This window comes from Hemiscyllium ocellatum, chromosome 2, assembly GCF_020745735.1.
Source record: "Hemiscyllium ocellatum isolate sHemOce1 chromosome 2, sHemOce1.pat.X.cur, whole genome shotgun sequence".
Lineage (NCBI taxonomy): Eukaryota > Metazoa > Chordata > Chondrichthyes > Orectolobiformes > Hemiscylliidae > Hemiscyllium > Hemiscyllium ocellatum.
In genome coordinates this window covers 134,099,610-134,122,185 of record NC_083402.1, presented here as the reverse complement: position 1 = coordinate 134,122,185, position 22,576 = coordinate 134,099,610, and the positions used below count along the sequence as shown (strand labels likewise).

General features: G+C 41.5%; 2 protein-coding genes across 3 annotated transcripts in view; one reads left to right on the top strand and one right to left on the bottom strand.

Annotated features, from left to right (window-relative positions):
• LOC132829033 (ciliary microtubule inner protein 2B-like) overlaps window positions 1-4,452 on the top strand; it is a 37,495-nt gene extending 33,043 nt beyond the window's left edge. For both annotated transcript variants that reach the window (XR_009646193.1, XM_060846309.1), the window contains exons 3-5: window positions 1,078-1,259; window positions 1,344-1,536; window positions 4,220-4,452. Coding sequence is in view for 1 of the 2 variants with exons in the window: in XM_060846309.1 (XP_060702292.1) it covers window positions 1,078-1,259; window positions 1,344-1,536; window positions 4,220-4,314 (470 nt within the window). In the remaining variant the exon portion in view is untranslated. The remainder of the gene's footprint in view (window positions 1-1,077; window positions 1,260-1,343; window positions 1,537-4,219) is intronic.
• A 3,238-nt stretch (window positions 4,453-7,690) lies between these two features.
• LOC132829025 (coiled-coil domain-containing protein 17-like) overlaps window positions 7,691-22,576 on the bottom strand; it is a 57,797-nt gene continuing 42,911 nt past the window's right edge. The window contains exons 10-13 of the mRNA XM_060846297.1: window positions 17,686-17,901; window positions 15,778-16,000; window positions 13,834-13,944; window positions 7,691-10,181 (exon numbers count right to left, since the gene is read on the bottom strand). Coding sequence (XP_060702280.1) covers window positions 10,008-10,181; window positions 13,834-13,944; window positions 15,778-16,000; window positions 17,686-17,901 — 724 coding nt within the window. The 3' untranslated portion in view covers window positions 7,691-10,007. The remainder of the gene's footprint in view (window positions 10,182-13,833; window positions 13,945-15,777; window positions 16,001-17,685; window positions 17,902-22,576) is intronic.

Genomic DNA, 22,576 nt, shown 5'->3' with positions numbered 1-22,576 from the left:
GCAAGAGGGGAAAAAGGTGGAAGGAACAAGTGTGGTACTGGAAAAGCACAGCTGGTCAGGCAGCATTTGAGGAGCCAGAGAGTTGACGTTTTGAACATTAGCTATTCATCAGGAATATATAGGTGTGTGTGTGTGTGTTGCAGGGTGGATGGGACTGTGAAATAAATGTGAGGGGGCTGTGGGTGAGGGGAAGGTTGCTGGGAATGTGATAGTTGGATGAAGGTGGGGGGCTGATTGTGATATTCAGGCCCCATCCAACATTCCCAATTAAGATCTTATACTCAAAATGTCAACTGTCTTGATCTTCTGATGCAGCCTGACTGGCTGTGCTTTTCTAGTGCCACATTCTTTCATTCTGGTCTCTAGCATCTGCAGTCCTCATTTTCTCCACTTATGTTATATAGCCTTCTTTTTTAACCTCAGGATGTCCTGAATTCCTTTATAACCAATGAAGTAATTCTGAGTGAAATCATCATTCGAAAGTAAGCAGCATCAGCAAATTTGAGTGCAGCAAGGTGCCATAAACTGCAATGAGATTGTAATATCATCTGTTTCTGTAATTGTGGATGAGGACAAATGTTGGCCAGGCCAAAGGGAGAACTCCATTCTCTGAATAATGGCATGGGCTATTTAACGTCCATCTAAAAGGGGGCAAACTGAGTCTTGTGAGATGATTTAACATAGGTGAAAGTCAACACAGCCTGTAACACCCCTTCACTGAAGTATCAGCCCAGGCTCAGGACTCCAGTCCATGGAGTGAAACATCAACCATGATGTTGGGTATGTTACCATTGAGCCCCTATCAAGCTAATGGTTTTACTGAAACTCTGCTTTTATATTAATGATTATCTAACAATATATGCAAGATGAAATTTGGCTACCAGGGTACAATTAACTACATGGCAACATAATTATTGTTCAACAGATTGCAGTGGCCTCACAGTTGATGGTACATTCTTACTGTGTAGTAAGCAATTATTTCCATCTTCTCTTCCCATTGTAAGTTGAGTGAAGAAAGCTTACATATTTTCTCCATACAGTATAAATGATATTAACTGTGTCACTTTTAAATTGCAGGTTACTTCTATCCGAGAGATGGCAAATATCATTTTGCTCTGAAGAGTTGTGTATACGATAACAATCCTGAAGCAACATCTGCCATTCAGACTATAGAAGAATTGAAACAACGCGAAATGATGAAGTGTAACAGGAGTGACCTCATTGCACCAAATATGTCATCAAGGCCTAAATCTGCATTTGTAAGATTCTGAGAATTTTTTTGTGATACTTAGACCTGATATTTGGACTGGTACACAAGTCAATTTCATGTTTTATTTCCTCAGGCACCAGATGAAATTAAACCACCAGACAGTTGTGCTTTCAGCCCCATGGTTTATGAGCCATTTATTGACCCTTGTCGCCCAAGGAAAATGGATATACCCCCAACCCCAGATCAAAAGCCAGTGGAGCAGCATAGCAGGATAATTTATAGACATGATTCTTCACTTCATCCCACCTATAATGGTTTTGTTCCAGGTATGACTATTCTCCTTGTGGCTCTTTTTCTCCCTCTCATATTGATTTGCTTCTTGTAATCCTTGACCAACCTGTATTTTATACATTGTAATTAAAATTAGTAAGTACAGTACATGTTTGGGCGACACGGTGGCACAGTGGTTAGCACTGCTGCCTCACAGCGCCTGTAGACCTGGGTTCAATTCCCGACTCAGGCAACTGACTGTGTGGAGTTTGCACGTTCTCCCAGTGTCTGCGTGGGTTTCCTCCGGGTGCTCCGGTTTCCTCCCACAGTCACAAAGATGTGCGGGTCAGGTGAATTGGCCAAGCTAAATTGCCTGTAGTGTTAGGTAAGAGGTAAATGTAGGGGTATGGGTGGGTTGCGCTTCGGCGAGTCGGTGTGGACTTGTTGGGCTGAAGGGCCTGTTTCCACACTGTAAGTCTAATCTAAAAAAAATGTTTGTTGGTAACATTTCCAGAAAAATATATTTATTTTTCAAAGTAAATCTCATAGCATTCCTTATCCGGGAAACATTCCTCAGTTAAGCTCTATGTGTTTAAAATTGTACATTTCAGTCTTTATTCCCTTAGCTTTTAGGAGTGCACATATACCATTTTGATGGAAGAGGTTCCGTTTCTTATGAGGTGTTGGCTTGCATTATCTGATAGTGTGATGTGTACTAAGGTTCTTATTCTCTCCCCACTATTCAACGACTGATACTATTAACATCCATTAATAGTTATGAAATCTTAATTATGAGGTATAAGATGAGAGGAGAAAAAAATTAGAAGGGACCTAAGGGGCAACCTTTTCACACAGAGGGTCGGGTGAGTAAGGAATGAATTGCCAGAGAAAGTGGTGGAGGCTGGTACAATTACAACATTTAGGTAAAAATCAACCGACCTTAAATTTACCTGGACCATCTCTGACACCTCCATCCCCTTCCTAGACCTCTCCATTTCCTTTAATGACGACTGACTTGACACTGACATTTTTTTTTACAAACCCACCGATTCCCACAGCTACCTAGTTTACACCTCTTCCCACCCTACCTCTGGCAAAAATGTTATCCCGTATTCCCAATTCCTCTGCCTCCGCCATATCTGCTCCCAGGAGGACCAGTTCCACCACAGAATACACCAGATTGCCTCCTTCTTTCAAGATCGCAATTTCCCTTCCCACGTGGTTAAAGATGCCCTCCAACGCATCTCGTCCACATCCCGAACCTCCGCCCTCAGACTCCACCCCTCCAACCGTAACAAGGACAGAATGCCTCTGGTGCTCACCTTCCAACCTACCAACTTTCGCATAAACCAAATCATTCATCGACATTTCCGTCACCTCCAAAAAGACGCCACCACCAGGGATATATTTCCCTCCCCACCCCTTTCCGCCTTCTGCAAAGACCGTTCCCTCCGTGACTACCTGGTCAGGTCCACGCCCTCCTACAACCCACCCTCTCATCCTGGCACCTTCCCCTGCCACTGCAGGAACTGCAAAACCTGCGCCCACACCTCTTCCCTCACCTCCATCCAAGGCCCTAAAGGAGCCTTCCACATCCATCAAAGTTTTACCTGCACATCCACTAATATCATTTATTGTATCCATTGCTCCTGATGCGGTCTCCTCTACATTGGGGAGACTGGGCGCCTCCTAGCAGAGTGCTTTAGGGAACATCTCTGGGACACCCGCACCAATCAACCACACCGCCCTGTAGCCCAACATTTCAACTCCCCCTCCCACTCTGCCAAGGACATGGAGGTCCTGGGCCTCCTTCACCGCTGCTCCCTCACCACCAGACGCCTGGAGGAAGAACGCCTCATCTTCCACCTCGGAACACTTCAACCCCAGGGCATCAATGTGGACTTCAACAGTTTCCTCATTTCCCCTTCCCCCACCTCACCCTAGTTCAAACTTCCAGCTCAGCACTGTCCCCGTGACCTGTCCTACCTGCCTATCTTCTTTTCCACCTATCCACTCCACCCTCCCCGCCCCCTGACCTATCACCTTCATCCCCTTCCCCCACTCACCTATTGTACTCTATGCTACTTTCTCCCCACCCCCACCCTCCTCTCGCTCATCTCTCCATGCTTCAGGCTCTCTGCCTTTATTCCTGATGAAGGGCTTTTGCCCGAAACGTTGATTTTACTGCTCCTCGGATGCTGCCTGAACAGCTGTGCTCTTCCAGCACCACTAATCCAATTACAACATTTAACAGGCATCTGGATGGGTATATGAATAGGAAGGGTTTAGAGGGATATGGGTCAAATGCTGGCAATTGCAATTAGATTAATTGAGGATATCTGGTCAGCAGAGTTGGACTGAAGGGTTTCGTGTCACAGCTGTACAGTCTGGAAACATGAGGCCCTACATTTTACAAGGTTTCCTACTTGAAGCTATCAATAGTCCAAATTGTTTTAGTATGGAATTCCCATGGAGTAAAATTTGGGAATGTTGTCTCTCTCCCAAAAGATGCTAAAATCTTGACAATTTCAAGATTAGAATAGCATTTTGTTCATTAATAATATTGAGGATTGTTAGAGTTAAAGTGCAAAAATGAACTGAGGTACAGATCAGGCTAAGATCAAAATGAATCGTGGAATAGCCTACATATCCCTAATTTCTCTTATGGATTCATTTGTTATCAGTTAATTCTAGTTGTTATGATTTACAAACCAACATATTATCTTTATTACCTTACAGGTCAGCAGTTTAAGATTGGAAAGAACTGGGGACACAGTACTTTTAACGCGCGGGGCATAGGTGAGGAGAAATCACAGCCACCGTGTCCCACTTGATTTGGGAAAAGCCTTCTAGAAAGCTGGATTCAGGGCTGTATTGATGTTAATTAGAATGTCAATAAATTTGAGAGTGTAGACGGAGAATCTGATTGTCCGACAATCAAACCAATTGTTAAGTTGACTATATGTTTGCTGAATGCCATAAAATCAAAGTTGGAATTCACTCTTTGACACAATAAATGATGTGTACAAAACAATCAAAAAGACTCCAGTTACATGAACAGCATTTGAAAAATCAGAATTTATTATCTAGAGAGTATAATATTTTATAAGGTACATATAATTATTTCTCATCTCTGAATTTTGGAGGATGAGACATTCGATATAAAACTGGTATGTGCAAAAAGCTGGTACATTTCCAGGAATCTGGATGAGATGGTATTAGTTTGAGGAATAACAGTAATCCCAGTATTCAGCTAAACATTTATACCAACAACGTAACCCAACAACTGATCATTTTGCTCTGAAAAGCTGTGTATACGACAATAATCCTGAAGCAACATCTGCCAACAACTGATCAGGATCTGGATTAACTCCACAAGACCTCTTCCAAGAACAATAGCTAACATTCAGCGGTTGTTGATCAAGTATTCACATCTCAATCAGACCAGATTCATGTGGCTGGCGGAGCAGGGGACACAGGCAGCTCAGTTAGGAATGTTCGAACTGATGGGTGGGCAGACTGGATGTCTCCACATGATCTGGTATGACCCATCAATTGGCTCTTGGTCAATACAATAGAAATACTCCAAATGGATCCAAGTGTACCTGTTGTAGCACGATGGCATGATTCAGTGGAGTGCTCCTAACTGGGTAATTCCCATTTTGAGACAAACTTCTCATTGCTGCCAGCTCTTGAAAGCTCTCAAGGGAGCCGGTGACTCACCAATTGCAAAGACTACCTTTCCCCCTGAACACAGTCATTCCATTTTACATGGAGGGGTTTCTTGTGCATGCTGCTCTTACACATCTGCCACTTCCTCAGCCTTACCTGCCATTTGGACATACTGTCCAAACAGAGCTCTCCAAATAGGAACCTTCCCTTACATCTTAGATTTGACAAGGAGAGTATTGCATGGGGCAGTCAGTCAATATGACCAATTGTTCAGACTGTTCCCAGACTGTTTAGGCAACCTGTAATTTTTGCGGCCTACAGGGGTTTTGTTTCATATTCACATGACAGGTTTGCAGTACCTCTTCCATCCTGGTCACACTTCACATTCTGGCTGCACTAGTCACTCACTCTGTACTTTTAGCTGACCATCACAGAGGGGAGCAGGCAGATTGGAAGGTCTATCTATAGGAGTGTTGCCTAGTTTGGCCGAGGCAGACATTTTCAGGTACAGGTGATGGATGATCAAGGGGATCATTTGTTGTGGCTACCTGCCTCCATTCTACAGCTCTCTTCAACACTAGTTATCCCATGAGGGTGAACTTTTCATATCTACTGGTGGTCAATGGAGGATCTGGGATACATCATCAACTATGGAAATGTCATGATATAAATTCTCCCAATTATTTTTGTATCGTCTGCAAATTTGACTATAGTACCTTCCAGCTCTGTATCAAATTCATTAATACAAATTATAAACAGTTAGGAGACGAAGACCAAACCCTGTGGCACATCCCACTAAACAGAAACACAACTAATTTATCTCTGCTTTTTGTTGGTTAGCCATTCCTCTATCCATAAATGCCCCCAAATCACGTGTGACCTTACCTTGTGTATTAACCTTTTTTTTGCAGCACCCTATCAAATGCCTTCTGGAAGTCCAGATATACTACATCTATGAGATTCTAATTATCCACATAGCTTGTTACATCTTCGAAGAACTCCAGCAAAGTAGTCAAACACAATTTATCCTTCATAGAACAATACCGACTCTGATAGATAGCATTTTGACTTTCCAAATGTCCTGTTATTATTGCCCTAATAATGAATTCTGACATTTTTCCAATAACAAACGTTAAACTAATCAGTCAATAGTTTCCTACTTTTCGTCCCTGTTCTTTTTGAATAAGGATGTAACTTCGCATTTTTCCAATCCACTAAATCCTTCCCCGCATCCAGGGAATTTTGGAATATTGTAACCAGTGGTTCCACCATCTTTGCTACCATTTCCTTTAACAGACTAGGATCTATGTCATCAGGCCTTGGGGACGCGTCAGCCTTCAATTCAAATAGTTTGCTCAGTACTTTTTCCCGAGTGATGATGATTGTTCAAACCTCCACCTTTTCTAAAGCCTCTGCAATACCAATTAATATTGGGATGGTACTAATGTCCTCCACTATCAAAACTGAGGCAAAATATTGATTTAATGTTTCTGACATTTCTGTGTACCCCACTATTACCTCCCCAGCTCACCTTCCAAGAGACCAACATTTACTTTAGATACTCTTTTCCCTTTTATATGTTTATAGCTGCTTTTGCTATATGTTTTTATATTTTGGGCTAGTTTTCTTTTGTAATTTACTTTTGCTCTTTGTATTACTTTTTAAATAATCCTTTGTTGATCTTTAAACTTTTTCCAGCCTGTCACTGGCCTTTGAACTATGCCTTAGTCTTTTGTCTTTATTTTATCTTTATCTTCCTTGCTTAGCCATTGGTGTTTATGCGCCCTTTTCAATTTTTCTTCCTCCCTGGAATATATTTAATCTGACTATATCCTCATAAAACATTCAAAACACACAATCCGTTCTTTGGCTCACTCAACAATGCCTGTTGAATTAAATCCATTAGTAAGCTTGGGAATTCAATCATGTAGAGAATAGAATGACATTGTTCAGTGGAATAAATAAACTCTACAGACCTCCATACAAGTCTGACCAGATGCCCAACCACTTACTCCCATTTTTTCAAAAACTCAAATGATTATCAAAGTCTGGCATCTATAGTTTTGTTTAATGTCTCTACGTTAAAGTCCAGAGATCTGTAAAGCCCAAATTACTATGTCCACATACCCATTTATATCAGAATCCCATAACAGTTGAATATATAAGTAGTCTATAAGTATATGTACATTTACAGGAAACATTGTTGATCAACTTAATGGCCACCTACCATTAAAGACAGAACTGCATACATAATCAATGCATTCAGAACATTCTTATATGATCATACAACAGTTCATTACAATATTTAAAGCTGGCAAGACTTTAAGACTTATTTAGGAGAAAGTGTGGACTGCAGATGCTGGAGATCAGAGTCAACAGCATGGTGCTGGAAAAGCACAGCAGGTCAGGCAGCATCTGAGGAGTAGGAGAATTGACCTTTCCGACATAAACCCTTCATCAGGGCTGATAAGGGCTTATGCCCAAAATGTCGACTCTCCTGCTCTTCGAATGCTGCCTGACCTGCTGTGCTTTTCCTGCACCATGCTCTCAACTTTACAACTTTTGTATCAACTCTGATTCCACTGCAGGTTCCCCCAAGACTCATGAATTAATTGACTGAGCACGTTTCCACAGCCTTCAGAAACCCATTCATTTCAATGAAAATACCAAGTCATGGAAAATTGCATTTACACCATTTAAATGGCAGCGCCAGTTTTGATTTGGCCTCAGGTGACCGGTCACATTTCGTGCCCCAGAAAAGGTGGTATCTGTTGGGAATGGCCAGGTCAAGTTGGAATTTGCAGACCCAGACACTGTCAGTTTGGGGCTTCTGACATGGGTCTGATCAATGTCAGAAACAGAAAATCCAGCTTCTTGTCCTTTACCTGAGATATCAAATGAAGGCCTTTTTGGCTGAATACAAAGGATCCTGTCGCAATATTCAAAGATGCGGAAATGCACTGTGCCAAGTGTTTTCATCAACATTTTATCTTTAACCAGTACCAAAAGATGATATGCCTTTTATGATATTTTGAGAGATCTTACTGAGCTACTGCCGAGTGACTACTCTTCAAAAGTATTGCTTTGGGATTTTCTAGGATTATGAATGTTGTTACATAAATTAACAAAACCATTCATTATGTCTTATTCCTATCCACTGTCCCACTGTCCAGCATTTCTGACATTTTAACATTCTAACAAGATATACCACAAACCTAAGAGGAATCCACTGTAAAAATTACTGCAGCTATGTACTTCCATCGACGACCATCACCACCTCTCTGTGTGGGTATCGAGTAGAGTAACTATTTAAGTAAATCTTGGAAATCTTTTAAGATGTTCAGAAAAAATTTGCACCAATTTTGCCAGAGTTGGAGGGTTTCAGCTACACAGAGCGCTGAACAGGCTGGGGCTGTTTTCCCTAGAGCATTGCAGGCTATTGGGTAAACTTGTAGTGGTCTATAAGATCATAAGGAGCATAGATAGGGTAAATAGATATGGTCTTTTCCCTGGGGTGAAGATTCCAGAACTAGACAGCATAGGTTTAAGGTGAGAGGGGAAAGATTTAAAAGGAACCAAAGGTGCACGTTTTCACACAGAGCGTGGTGCATGTATGGAATGAGCCGCCATAGGAAGTAGTGGAGGCTGGTACAATTACAACATTTAAAAGGCATCTGGATGTGTACATAAATAGGAAGCATTTAGAGGGATATGGGCCAAGTGCTGATAAATGGGATTAGATTAATTTAGGATATCTGGTCGACATGGATGAGTTGGACCAAAGGATCTGTTCCCGTGCTATTCATCTCTATGACTCTACGTATTGCTTTAATCCAATTTTCATCTATTGTCCCCTGTTGCAGTTCATTTTCTCTTATTAATAGGGTTATAATAATTCATATGTCCTGATTTTGATTGGAATGAAACAAAATGCAATATTGTTTGTCATTTTACTTTGTTAAAGATGTTTTTAACATACATCAAAACTTGAGGGCATTGGTTTAAGGTGAGAGGGGAAGAATGTAAAAAGTAACTGAGGGGTAACCTTTTCACCCAGAAAGTAGTGCATGTATGGAACAAGCTGCCAGAGTTGGTGGTGGTGACTGGTACAATTACAACATTTAAAAGGCATCTGATATATGAATGAGAAGTGTTTATAGTGATATGGGCCAAGTGCTGGCAAATGGGTTAGGTCTGGTTGGCGCAGAGGAGTTGGACTGAAAGATGGTTTCTGTGCTGTATGACTCCATGACTCTCCTACAGAATGTGACAATTTTCTTTTCAATGGGGTCACCTCTGTGATATCTGTTGCAAATGACCATTCAACACACAGCAGTTAGGGTTACCATGGGTTACCAGTTTTGTGCCCTAGTCAGCTGTTCAGATTGCAGTTAATGAGGCAGGTTTTATCATGCAGAATCCACATATCTGCAGTTTCAATGAATTGGTCACATTGGGTGAGACCCTGTTGCAAGATTATCTACATTGCTTCACTTATTTTCTTTTAATATGAGTATTTTGGCTTAATTACAGAACTGCATTGGTGGGGACAGAAGATCCAACTCTAATTGGTCTATAAGATGTTATATTGAACACATGCACATTAATTACTTTAAAAGCCCTGTGTGTAGCACATTTCTTGCAAACATTCCATTTCTTATCAAAGTTTTGACATCACACTTCTACAAAATCTCTGACTAGTCATGAGCATTGCCCCAGAACTTCTTACTAGCATCACCAGTGGAAGTTCTGTTCAGTTTTCACAATTTTTGCTGTTTAATATCATTCAACAGTGGAATACTGTTTTGCATTTTGAATTTTGCTTTGTCTTGGGGCTGGTGAGTTTGAATCATGGTTATTGAGTTCTGGCTGAGGGAGAACACTGAAGTACCATCATATCAGCAGAAGGAGGTGGAGGGTCCACAGTCTCACCAAAAGAGGGATGGACCATTTGCATGGTTGGGTAATGGTAAGATGAACAATAAGACGAGAGTGGAGCATCAATGGGAACAGTAGTGCGTACTGATGCCTGAAACAAAACAGGATAATATTTAATCCAGGTAATTAATAACTTCCTTGTACCATCCTGAGTTCAATTTAGACACTTATACTGTATATTAGATTAGATTAGATTGGATTCTCTGCAGTATGGAAACAGGCCCTACGGCCCAACAAGTCCACACTGCCCCTCTGAAGAGAAATCCACCCAAACCCTTTCTCCTACCCTACATTTACGCCTGACTAATGCGTAACACTGACTAACACTGTGGGCAATTTAGTATTGCCAATTCACCCGACCTGCAGAGCTTTGGATTGTGGGAGGAAACCGGAGCACTGGGAGGAAACCCACGCAGATGTGGGAGAATGTGCAAACTTCACACAGACAAGCGGGAATCAAACCCAGGTCTCTGGTGCTGAGAGGCAGTAGTGCTAACCACTGAGCCACTGTGCCGCCCCATATTTAATCTCAGATTTGAAATTTAAACAATTACAAGGTGAGGCCTTTCAGCCCACTGTCAAGCAAGGAGTCCAGAAAGCCACATTGCAAAGGCACTGTACCAATCTGAAAGATTCAAATATTGTGCATTTTGAATCAAACACCATCCTGAAGAACCTCCCAGTACATTATAAAGATGCCAGAAGTCAGTATCATCATTTAACAACATTGATACGGTACAATCATTAAGTCATAACCAAATTCTCTTCACTACACTCTTCACGATGTATAGGTTTATCTGTCATGATTTGGAGATGCCGGTGTTGGACTGGGGTGTACAAAGTTAAAAATCACACAACATCAGGTTATAGTCCAAAAGGTTTAATTGGAAGCACACTAGCTTTCAGAACAACGCTCCTTCACTATCACCTGACGAAGGAGCGTCGCTCCGAAAGCTAGTGTGCTTCCAATTAAACCTGTTGGACTATAACCTGGTGTTATGTGATTTTTAACTAGGTTTATCTGTGACACTTCGACTGATGGTGTCAGTCAAATGGCAGGGAAGGATATGATTGAAGTGACACTCACTCCAAGAGAGATGCAGGAAAGATTCACGAAGACAGCTTCACAAATTCCACCTCCCAAACCAGCTACGTTACTCCCAATTGAAGATCTCCCTTGGCATTGCAGCTGACAAATTGGATGACCCAAAAAAAAGGAGAACCATCCAGGTTTGTCCATTCTTACTATCCAAAAACTCCAAACTTATACTTATGTAGCATTATTATAATAGTAAAACATCCTAAGGCAATCATGCATTCAAATTGGAACAGAGCCAAGGACAGCTGACAAAAGCTTTATTATCGAGATAGATTATGAGGGACACCTTGAATTACAATATAAGGAGAGGCAGAGAGGTTTGTTAATAGCATTCGAGATGAATGGAGCTAAACACTCCATGCAACTGGAGGCATGTGAGTCATGTTGAACAGTGTGTACCTCTGTGGGCTTCACGCAAATTTGGATTTGCCTTGAATGCTCACTGCAGATTCTGACAAAGACTATTCAGGACAAGTTCGCACTACCTCACAGCTTGTGATTTGGTACTTGTGTATGTATTCACGAAACACATTGTCAAGAAAATAAAATTTCCACTGATGTTTGAAGAAGCAAAGCTTCCGAATCTTTCCATCCAAATATCTTCACCATCATAAAGACCACTTACTTTCATCTTCACAACATCATCTGACTCAGCTCCTGCCTCAGTTCATCTATTGCTGAAACCCTCAGTCATGTTTTTGTTTGCTTTAGATTTAACTATTTAACTATTTCTGATGCAACCCAGCCAGCCTCCCATGAATAATTCTTCATAAATTCTCAATTTATCAAAATCAGACTGTTCGTGTCTTAACTGCCATTAGGTCCCATTCACCCATCTCTCCTGTACTTACTGATCAACACTGTGTTCTGGTTAAGTCTTGAGTTTAAAATTCGCATTTCTTGTTTTCATTGCTTCTATGCCTTCATTCCTTCCCACTCAATAATTTCCTTCATCTTTGCAACCATTTAAAATATCTATCCTTCTTGAAATCTCAATTTGTGTAAAGTACTTTGGGCTTCTTTTTTAAACATTAGACATGCAATGCATTAGGGTGGCATAGTGTCTCAGTAGTTAGCACTGCTGGCTCACAGCGCCAGGGTCCTGGTTCGATTCCAGCCTCGGGCGACTGTCTGTGTGGAGTTTGCACATTCTCCCAGTGTCCGCCTGGGTTTCCTCTAAAGATGTGCAAGTTAGGTGGATTGGCCATGGTAAATTTCCCATAGTGACCAGGGATGTGCAGGTTAGGTGGGTTAGCCATGGGAAATGCAGGGTTACATGGACAGGGTGTGGGAGTTTGTCTGGGTGGGATGCTTTTTGGAGGATTGATATGGGCTTCCACACAGTAGGGATTCTAAGTGCAAATTTGTGTTGCTGTAAGCATTTACACAATGATCAGGATTGTTTCTTCTTTCTAGGCAGAAAGGAATTCAGATCAAATGAAGCTGAGATCAATCAAAACATCACAATTTACACATTTATGATCAATAAGGCTCGATTCAACACTGGCAATGTACCCCAAATAAGCCACTAAAGAATGCTGCCTTTAGTCAAAAGGTCTTCAGCCTGAAAGAATACTTTATATTCCTCTTTCTACAGACGCTGCCTCCTAGTTGGGAATTTCCAATATTTTGAGTTGTTACTTTGGATTTGAGTAATATTCAGGTCTGATTTATTTTTCACCTATTTTAATGTATTCCATTTCTCTCTGAATAGAATGGAACATGACCATCTCTCTGAAGAAAACAAACAAACAGTCATGTCTTAGATATAATGCAATGAATGTGAATTTACAGAGAACTGGGACTGGTGCCTTCAAAAGAAATGGGATAGACTTCTTCTAGAAGATAATACTTTAGAATGAAAGGTTGGGTAGGCTGGGACTTTTTTCATTGGGCCGTAGAAGGTTGAGAGACAAGCTGATGGAAGTTTATAAAACATTAAGAGGTATTGATAAAGTTAATGGAAGTTGTCTTTTCCCTAGGATGGGGATTTCAAGATTAGGGAGCACATTTTTAAGGGGAGAGGAGAGAGATTTAAAAAAGACATGAGGGGCAATTTTGTTTTTTTACACAGAGGGTGATTCACGTATGGATATAAACTTCCTGACCAAGTGGTAAATGTAAGTACTATTACAAAGTTTAAAAGACATTTGGATAGATACCCCAAATAGGAAAGGTTTGGAGGAATATGGGCCAGGAGCAGGCAGATGGGACTAGTTTAGTTAGGGATTATGTTTGGCATGGAATGGTTGGGCCTAAGTGCCTGTTTCCGTGCTCTATGACTCCAAGACTCTATTAGAGCATATGAATAATTTGGCAAAGGACATGTACTAAGTGTAGCATGCTAAGGAAGAACAATTGATTTTGAACCCAGAATTCAAAAAGTTCCATCAATGGAATTTTATATTTATCATGTCCAGTGCTGTTTGCACTGAATTAATACAGATTGATTGCAATGATTAGTCAACAATTCTATTATCATAGTATCATGTTGCTTACTAAGATGGTCAAAGATGAATCAGATGAGACTTGGTCCTCTCTGTGGCCACAATTCCTATGTTTCCATGCACTGCAAAGACTGGTGTTTATGTACGCATGGAAGTGAACAGACTAACATCTAAAATTGCGAAGAAACCTTACGTACCAGTGGTGGATATTTATACAAGCTAGCATTATTGCAATCAATGGCTGCAGTTGTCTGGACACTTGCATCTCTTGCGTTGACTAAACGAAGGTATAATTCCACATTTTCCAACTACAAAGAAAAGATAAAATAAACTGGCAGCAAATTAATTTATCACATTGTAATTTTGATTCACATGCTCATAGATTATCTTAATAATCCTCTGAAGAAAGGTCACTGGACCTGAAACATGAACTCAGCTTTCTCTCCACAGTTGCTGCATTTCTCTAGCAATTCCTGCTTTTGTTCCAAATTTCCAACAGTGGCGGTTCTTTGATTTTCTTATTTTCTTAGTTAATGCTTATTGAAGTTGACCATAACATCGTACATGTCCTTAAACAAAAGTTTCTCTGAATTCACAATTGGTGCATTTGAATTATTATGATTCAGTGGCACGAGAGAACCCTATCTCCTGTGCCATTTTATACACTTTTAGTTCAACTACAGTACGTCATTTGATCTACAGAACAATTCAAAGCATTTTTGAACATAAACAATTTTAAATTAACAGTGATGGACTATTTAACAACATCAGCAATTACGTAGTGCCTTTAAGGTGGATAAGGTTCACAAAGTTCTTCACTGATATACAACCAGACCAACACGGTGGTATATAAACAGAAACTGCTGTAAAAGCTCAGCAGATCTGGCAGCATCTGAAGAGAGAATTCAAAGTTAACGATTCTGAGGAAGGGTAACTATACATGAAACGTTAACTCTGATTTCTCTCCACACAAGCTACCAGACCTGCTGAGCTTTTTCAGCAATTTCTGTCTTTGTTTCCAACTTGCAGCATCCACAGTTCTTTTGGTTTTTACATGGTGATAATATGAGAAACAGCAGTTGATAGAAGCATTTTTTGAAAAAAAATTAATATTAATATTGTGGGATGTGGGCATCTCTGACTGGGTGGCACTTAATTGCATGTTGCCAATTGTCCTTGAGAGGATGGTGCTAAGCTGCCCGAAGCCTCCTTTTTCTTAATGGCTTCCAGTACTTATTAAGGAGACCTTGTGGAGCACTTATTAACTGTTTTCAATGTTAACAACAGCAAAAAACAAACAAAATGTACACAACTGCATTTGGACACTAGGAGAAAGTGGGGACTGCAGATGCTAGAGATCAGAGTCGAGAATGTGGTGCTGAAAAAGCACAGCAGGTCAGGCAGCATCCGAGGAGCAGGAGAATCGACGTTTTGGGCATAAGGCTGATGAAGGGCTTATGCCCGAAACATCGATTTTCCTGCTTCTCGGATGCTGCCTGACCTGCTGTGCTTTTCCAGCACCACTCTCTTGACTCCACATTTGGACACTGCTGTGGTATTTGTGACTAGTCTACCAGACCTGATACAAACACAGGTGGGCTTCTTTCATGTGATTGATTGTAGCAGCTTGACTAATACATGAATATAAGAAAAACTGAAGTGGTAACAAAAAAAACCATCAAGACAATCAAGCAATAGTTAATTCATGGAGAATGCTTAAACATGGTGAGAAACAGAGGGTGATCAACTCACGAACTCCACTTCTGGTTCCCCAGGGCAAATAAATATGATTCCAGCAGATGGTGGGATCTAAAATTTACTCATATTCACAGCTAACTTGTAACAAACAGTATAACTGAAGTTCCTCTCCTCTCAGGAGATTGTCAGCCTCTTTTTAAAGGACTCCAGTAACTCCTTCCTGCAGCACTTCAAACTTAGCCTCTCTGCATCCGATCTTGTCAAGTTCTTCCATCATTCTAAACAACACATTTGGGTATTTTCATTAACTTACTACAACCACATATTTGATGCAAAGTATTAACCCTGTCAATGACTTTCATCATCAGTCAGCTTAAACACAGTTCAATTTAAATTCTCACCTAAATCATCAATGACTTTCACCATTATCCGAACTATTTTACCTGAGGTACTCCATTCAATTCACCGGTAGTCATGGATGGTTTAACTGGTAGAACTCGAACTGGAACCTTCCATCGGCCACTGATCACACGATTCTGGGAGTCAAAAGTATCAATCTTGATCCACCCTCGTGAAATGAGACGGTTGATGTCTTGCCCATAAGGATCAAAGCCCCCAGAAGCTTGTAGCTCGATAATAAGACTAATTCCTGGAGATGGACGGACCCTGGCATTTAACAAACCAATTAAATTAAATACATGGACTAAGATGACTGCTTTAATATGCTCGAATCATGCAATATTAGCACCTACTTTTCCATTGTCTTCTTTTATTTTCTGGTCTCTAATGTTGTTATCTGATGGAATGGCTTGGCATACAACATATTCATAGACCTCAACTTAAGACCCAGTTTTATAGGTTCTTGTCCTTGGCTCAGTGCTTTTCATACTTTTCACTTAGAAGATTGCACATTCAAACACCAGTCTTGAGACTTGAGTACATAATCTAGGCTGACATTCCAGTGCAGTACTGAGGGAGCTTGGACTATCAAAAATGCTACGGGCGAAAGCCTTTCCTGATGAAGGGCTTTTGCCTGAAACATCGATTTTCCTGCCCCTCGGATGCTGCCTGACCTGCTGTGCTTTTCCAGCACCACTCTAATCTAGGCTCTGGTTTCCAGCATCTGCAGTTCTCACTTTTGCCTATCAAAGATGCTACATCTTGTACTGAGCATTGAACCACGAGTCCAGCTGCCCTTTCAGATGGTTGCAAAAGATCCCATAGCACTACTTAAAGAGGAGTGGACTTATCCCAATGTCCTGACTAACTTTTGGTCGTCAACTAACTCAATGAAAACAATAATTATCTGATCATTTATCTCATTGCTGTTAATGGGACCTTGTTTTGCGTAAATTGACTGCGCCAGTTTTACATTTACAGGAGTGACTACATGTCAAAAAGGTTTCATTGGTTGTAAAGTACTTTGGAATCCCATGAAGTTCTTTTTCATTTCTGTGCTATCCTACTCCCATGGATAAGAGCAAACGAGGTGCTGAATTGATCCACAATGCTGCTGTTGAGGTCACAGAGTTCAAAAGGCAGTTCAGCAGTCTCATCTTCCTTTGAAAATGATGGATGGCTTTTGGGGAAAGGATTGGTTAAAAAGCTTCATGTTTCATGGGAAAAAGAAACCAGAATGCACTGTTTTCAGGAACATTGTGACAGGAAAATCCTTTGACTATTTCTGCAATTGCCTAGTAGGATTATTTGTAAAGCACTGTTGCATCCATATTCAAAAGTACGGACTTGTAAAAGTTTTATTTATTCTTATTTTAGTGTGCACCCATGCCCATTACTTTTCATTATTTTCATGATATCAAAATGCAATTAACCAATCAGCAATCGCCAGTCAACTAGTAAAACCTCTAACCAGCCAGCCCTCAATATGGAGAAAGTGAGGACTGCAGATGCTGGAGATCAGAGCTGAAAATGTGTTGCTGCAAAAGCGCAGCAGGTCAGGCAGCATCCAAGGAGCAGGAGAATCAACGTTTCGGGCATGAGCCCTCAATATGACCAACCATAAGCTCAAAACACACAGCAGAAGAATTAGGCCATTCAACCCATCAGATCTGCTCTGCTGTTTGATCATGGTTTATATGTTTCTCTACTGCATTCTCTTGCCTTTTCTCTGTAGAACCAGTTTACCAGTCTTCTTTCAGCTAACCACACAAATACCTTAAACAGTTAATGAAGCATTATTTCATTACTGCAGTGAGAATTGAAATTTGATCCTTTCCTAACTGCAAAAAAGTTTTAAATGGCAGGCTTTCTAATAGAATAGTTCATTTATGATGCATTATGCATTATTTATAAACTAAATAGGTGACTTGTTATGTTGAAATAATAAGCACCTCGGCACAACTTGCTTGACTGCCAGGATTGCTCTGTTGCCTCCACCAGATTCTGGAAAATAGTTTGGTAAGTTGTCAACATCGCAGTAGACAGCTGGAAGTGGTGAGGGATCACCCATTTCCTGCCCGCCATGGTAAAGGCCCACCACCAGACGGCAAACCCGGTACGTAGCATCCAATCCCAGGAGAAAATCATAGAAAACCACAAAACCAGCTCTGAAAGGAAATCAGTCAAGGTGTGGTTAGAACTTTACAACTTTAACATCTTGTCCAAAATATCAAAACTTAGCACAATATCACATTCTTAAAGTCTACTTTTCACAGAAAGTTCTGAGGCTGAATTCCCAGCATCCAACTTCACTGGGACTGTGGAAGTGTACATGTCAATAACAAAAGGGGCAGTGCTCAATTAGGAGGACATAGAAAGCTTTTTCTGGAATCAAGACAAAAATTGTCCATGATGCTGCTATGTAACTAATTTATAACTGAAGTATTCAACATCCAACTTCAATATAATATAGTTTCTAAATTCCTGAAATAGTATTTCTATTGTTACATATACAGAGTGTAATTAGCTATTAATGAATCTACAGTTTCTAAAAAGGTCTTGAGACACCACTTTAGCACGTTACCTTGACAAATATATCAGTGTAAAAGTTAAGTATATAGGCCATTCAGTCCCTCGAGTCTGCTTTGCTATTCAGTTAGATCAGGGCTGATTTGTAACTCAACCCCATTCACCTTTGGTCTGCAGTCCTTGACTTCATTATTATGAAAGATCTCATTCTTGTGAATTTCAATTGATCCATCATCCACAGCCTTTTTTTTACAAACTTTTACATATTTCCAGACTCCTCCCCACCATAAGATATTGTTTCTATCCAACTATCTTTAACCAAAGTAGTTTAAAATATTAAACATCTCAATTATTAATAACATTTCAATTGCTGTAACAGTAAGAGAACAAATACAAAGGAGATCTAAAGATATTAAATAAAATAAATAGTTCATTCAAGTTTACAATCTAAAAAATGAAATGTTATCTTCAGTTTCTGGATGAGCAATTGGAATTTTGAAATTGTTGCATTTCCTGCATCATTTGGATTGCAGGATACATCTTGTTTAATTGGGGATCACTTGTTTAGGAAACAATCAGGATTTCAAAGGTTGGCGGTGGTGGGGTGGGGGTAGAGCCGAAGTCACTGCAGTGCATGAGAACTCCTAAATCATCCAGTCCAGGAGCTGCTACCTTCACTGGCAGGGAGAGTTCAGGCAAGTAGATGGATGGCCATCAGGTAGAGGAGGAACCAGGTGCAAGTGCAGGAGTCGGCTGGATGTTTGCCACTCTCAAACCTGTACTCAGCACAGGAGGGTTTGCATGATGACAGACCTGCTGAGTTTCTCCAGCAGTCTCAGTTTTTATTTAACACTGGAGACTGCTGGGATGGAGGAAACTTTGAAGACATGCTATATGGGGCACAAACAGCCAAGGGGCTGCACAGCACAGAACTGCAAAGAGTAAAGGTAAAGCCATTACAAGACATTCCATAAGTCAGAGGCTCACTTCCCTCTAAGTTGGGTGCCTGCAAGATCACATACTTGAATATTAAGACTGCTTGCAAGGCAAGTGGAGTGTATGGGAACCTGGACTGTAGCTTTAGGGTGCAGGACCTTGAGTGTAGGGAGGTTAGGAACATGGCATCAATCTCGAAGGAGGGGGCCTGTAAACAGGAAAGTGGCTTGAAGTGTGTATACTTCAATGCGAGAAGTATACGAAATAAGGTAGGTGAACTTGCAGCGTGGGTTGGTACCTGGGATTTCGATGTTGTGGCTATTACAGAGACATGGGTAGAACAGGGACAGGAATGGCTGTTACAGGTTCCAGGGTTTAAATGTTTTAGTAGGGTCAGAGGTGAGGGTAAAAGAGGGGGAGGTGTGGCATTGCTTGTCAAGGATAGTATTACAGCGGTGGAAAGGACGATGGATGAAGACTCGCCATCTGAGGTAGTTTGGGCTGAGCTTAGAAATAGGAAAGGTGAGGTCACCCTGTTAGGAGTTTTCTACAGGCCTCCTAATAGTCCTAGAGATGTAGAAGAGAGGATTGCGAGGATGATTCAGGAGAAGAGTGAAAGTAATAGGGTGGTTGTTATGGGGGACTTTAACTTTCCAGATATTGACTGAGAAAGCTATAGCTCGAGTACGTTAGATGGGTCCGTGTTTGTCCAATGGGTTTCCTGACACAATATGTAGACAGGCCAACAAGAGGTGAGGCCATACTGGATTTGGTTCTGGGTAACGAACCAGGCCAGGTGTTAGAATTGGAGGTAGGTGAGCACTTTGGGGACAGTGACCACAATTCGGTGACTTTTACTCTAGTGATGGAGAGGGATAAGTGTGCACTGCAAGGCCAGAGTTATAGCTGGGGGCAGGGAAATTATGATGCGGTGAGGCATGACTTAGGATGCGTGGCTTAGAAAAGTAGGCTTCAAGGGAAGGATGCAATCGATATGTGGAGCTTGTTCAAGGAGCAACTATTGAGTGTCCTTGATAAGTATGTACCTGTCAGGCAGGGAAGAAAGGGTCGTGTGAGGGAGCCGTGGTTTAATAAGGAATTGGAATCCCTTGTTAAAGGGAAGAGGACAGCCTATGTAAAGATGAGGCGTGAAGGTTCAATTGGGGCGATTGAGAGTTATAAGGTAGCCAGGAAGGATCTAAAGAGAGAGCTAAGAGCAGCAAGGAGGGGACATGAAAAGTCCTTGGTTGGTAGGATTAGGGAAAACCCAAAGGCTTTCTATAGGTATGTCAGGAATAAAAGAATGACTAGGGTAGGAATAGGTCCAGTCAAGGATAGTAGTGGGAAGTTGTGCGTGGAGGCTGAAGAGATTGGAGAGACACTGAATGAATACTTTTCATCAGTACTCACTCAGGAACAGGACATTGTTGCCGATGTGAATATTGAGTCACAATTAATTAGAATGGATGGCTTTGAGGTATGTAGGGAAGAGGTGTTGGAAATCCTGGAAAGGGTGAAAATAGATAAGTCCCCTGGGCCTGATGGCATTTATCCTAGGATTCTCTGGGAGGCGACTGCAGAGCCATTGGCCTTGATTTTTATGTCCTCGCTGTCTACAGGAATAGTGCCAGAAGACTGGAGGAGAGCAAATGTGGTTCCCTTGTTCAAGAAGGGGAGTAGGGATAACCCTAGTAACAATAGGCCGGTGAGTCTCACTTCTGTTGTGGGCAAAGTCTTCGAGAGAATTGTAAGGGATAGGATTTATGAACATCTGGATAGGAATAATGTGATCAAGGATAGTCAGCATGGTTTTGTGAAGGGCAGGTCGTGCCTCACAAACCTTATTGAATTCTTTGAGAAGGTGACTAAGGAGGTGGACGAGGGTAAAGTGGTAGATATGGTGTATATGGATTTTAGTAAGGCATTTGATAAGGTTCCCCATGGTAGGCTACTGCAAAAAATACAGAGGTATGGCATTGAGGGTGCGTGAGAGGTTTGGATTAGGAATTGGCTGGCTGGAACAAGACAGAGGGTAGTAACTGATGGTAAAGGTTCATCTTGGAGTGCAGTTACCAGCGGTGTTCCGCAAGGATCTGTTTTGGGACCATTGCTGTTTGTCATTTTTATAAATGACCTGGAGGAGGGGCTAGAAGGTTGGGTGAGCAAGTTTGCGGATGATACGAAAGTCAGTGGAGTTGTTGACAGTGAGGAAGGATGTGGCATGTTACAGCGGGATATAGATAAGCTGCAGAGCTGGGCAGAAAGGTGGCAAATGGAGTTCAATGTAGGTAAGTGTGAAGTGATTCACTTTGTAAGAGTAACAAGAAGATGGAGTACTGGGCTAATGGTCAGATACTTGGTAGTGTGGATGAGCAGAGGGATCTTGGTGTCCATGTACACAGATCTCTGAAAGTTGCCACCCAGGTAAATAGTGCTGTGAAGAAGGCATATGGCGTACTGGCCTTTATTAATAGAGGAACTGAGTTCCGGAGTCCTGAAGTCATGTTGCAGTTGTATAAGACTCTGGTGTGGCCGCATCTGGAGTATTGTGTGCAGTTTTGGTCGCCATACTATAGGAAAGATGTGGAGGCACTGGAACGGGTGCAGAGGAGGTTTACCAACGTGTTGCCTGGTATGGTAGGAAGATCGTATGAGGAAAGGCTGAGGCACTTGGGGCTGTTTTCATTGGAGAAAAGAAGGTTTAGGGGTGACTTGATAGAGGTGTACAAGATGATTAGAGGTTTAGATAGGGTTGACAATGAGAACCTTTTTCCATGTATGGAGTCAGCTATTACGAGGGGGCATAGCTTTAAATTAAGGGGAGGTAGGTATAGGACAGATGTTAGGGGTAGATTCTTTACTCAGCGAGTCGTGAGTTCCTGGAATGCCCTGCTAGTAGCAGTGGTGGACTCTCCCTCTTTATGGACATTTAAACGGGCATTGAATAGGCATATGGAGGATAGTGGGCTAGTGTAGGTTAGGTGGGCTTGGATCGGTGCAACATCGAGGGCCAAAGGGCCTGTACTGCGCTGTATTTTTCTATGTTCTATTCTGCTGTTTTGTCAATCAATGCTTCATGAGACTGTGAAGCCACATAGGATTGGATTTCCACTGGGGGCTCATCCTGCTTGATGTAGTCAGCCAGGCCACAAGGAAACAGTTGATTAACTGGAAGCTTTCCCAGTGCAGTGAGAGGAAGGAATGTGCCTATTCCAGAAGGAGGAGATGCTGAAGGAAAGGAAACTCCATTTGTGGAGTCTGTCTGACTTGCTGCAAACAGGTGAGCGAGTGGCTTCTGAATGACTGAGAGCTCTGTGGGCACAGATGTTTCAGAGGAAAAATCTTTAGTTTGACTGGTGCTATCCAAGCAAAGCAGCA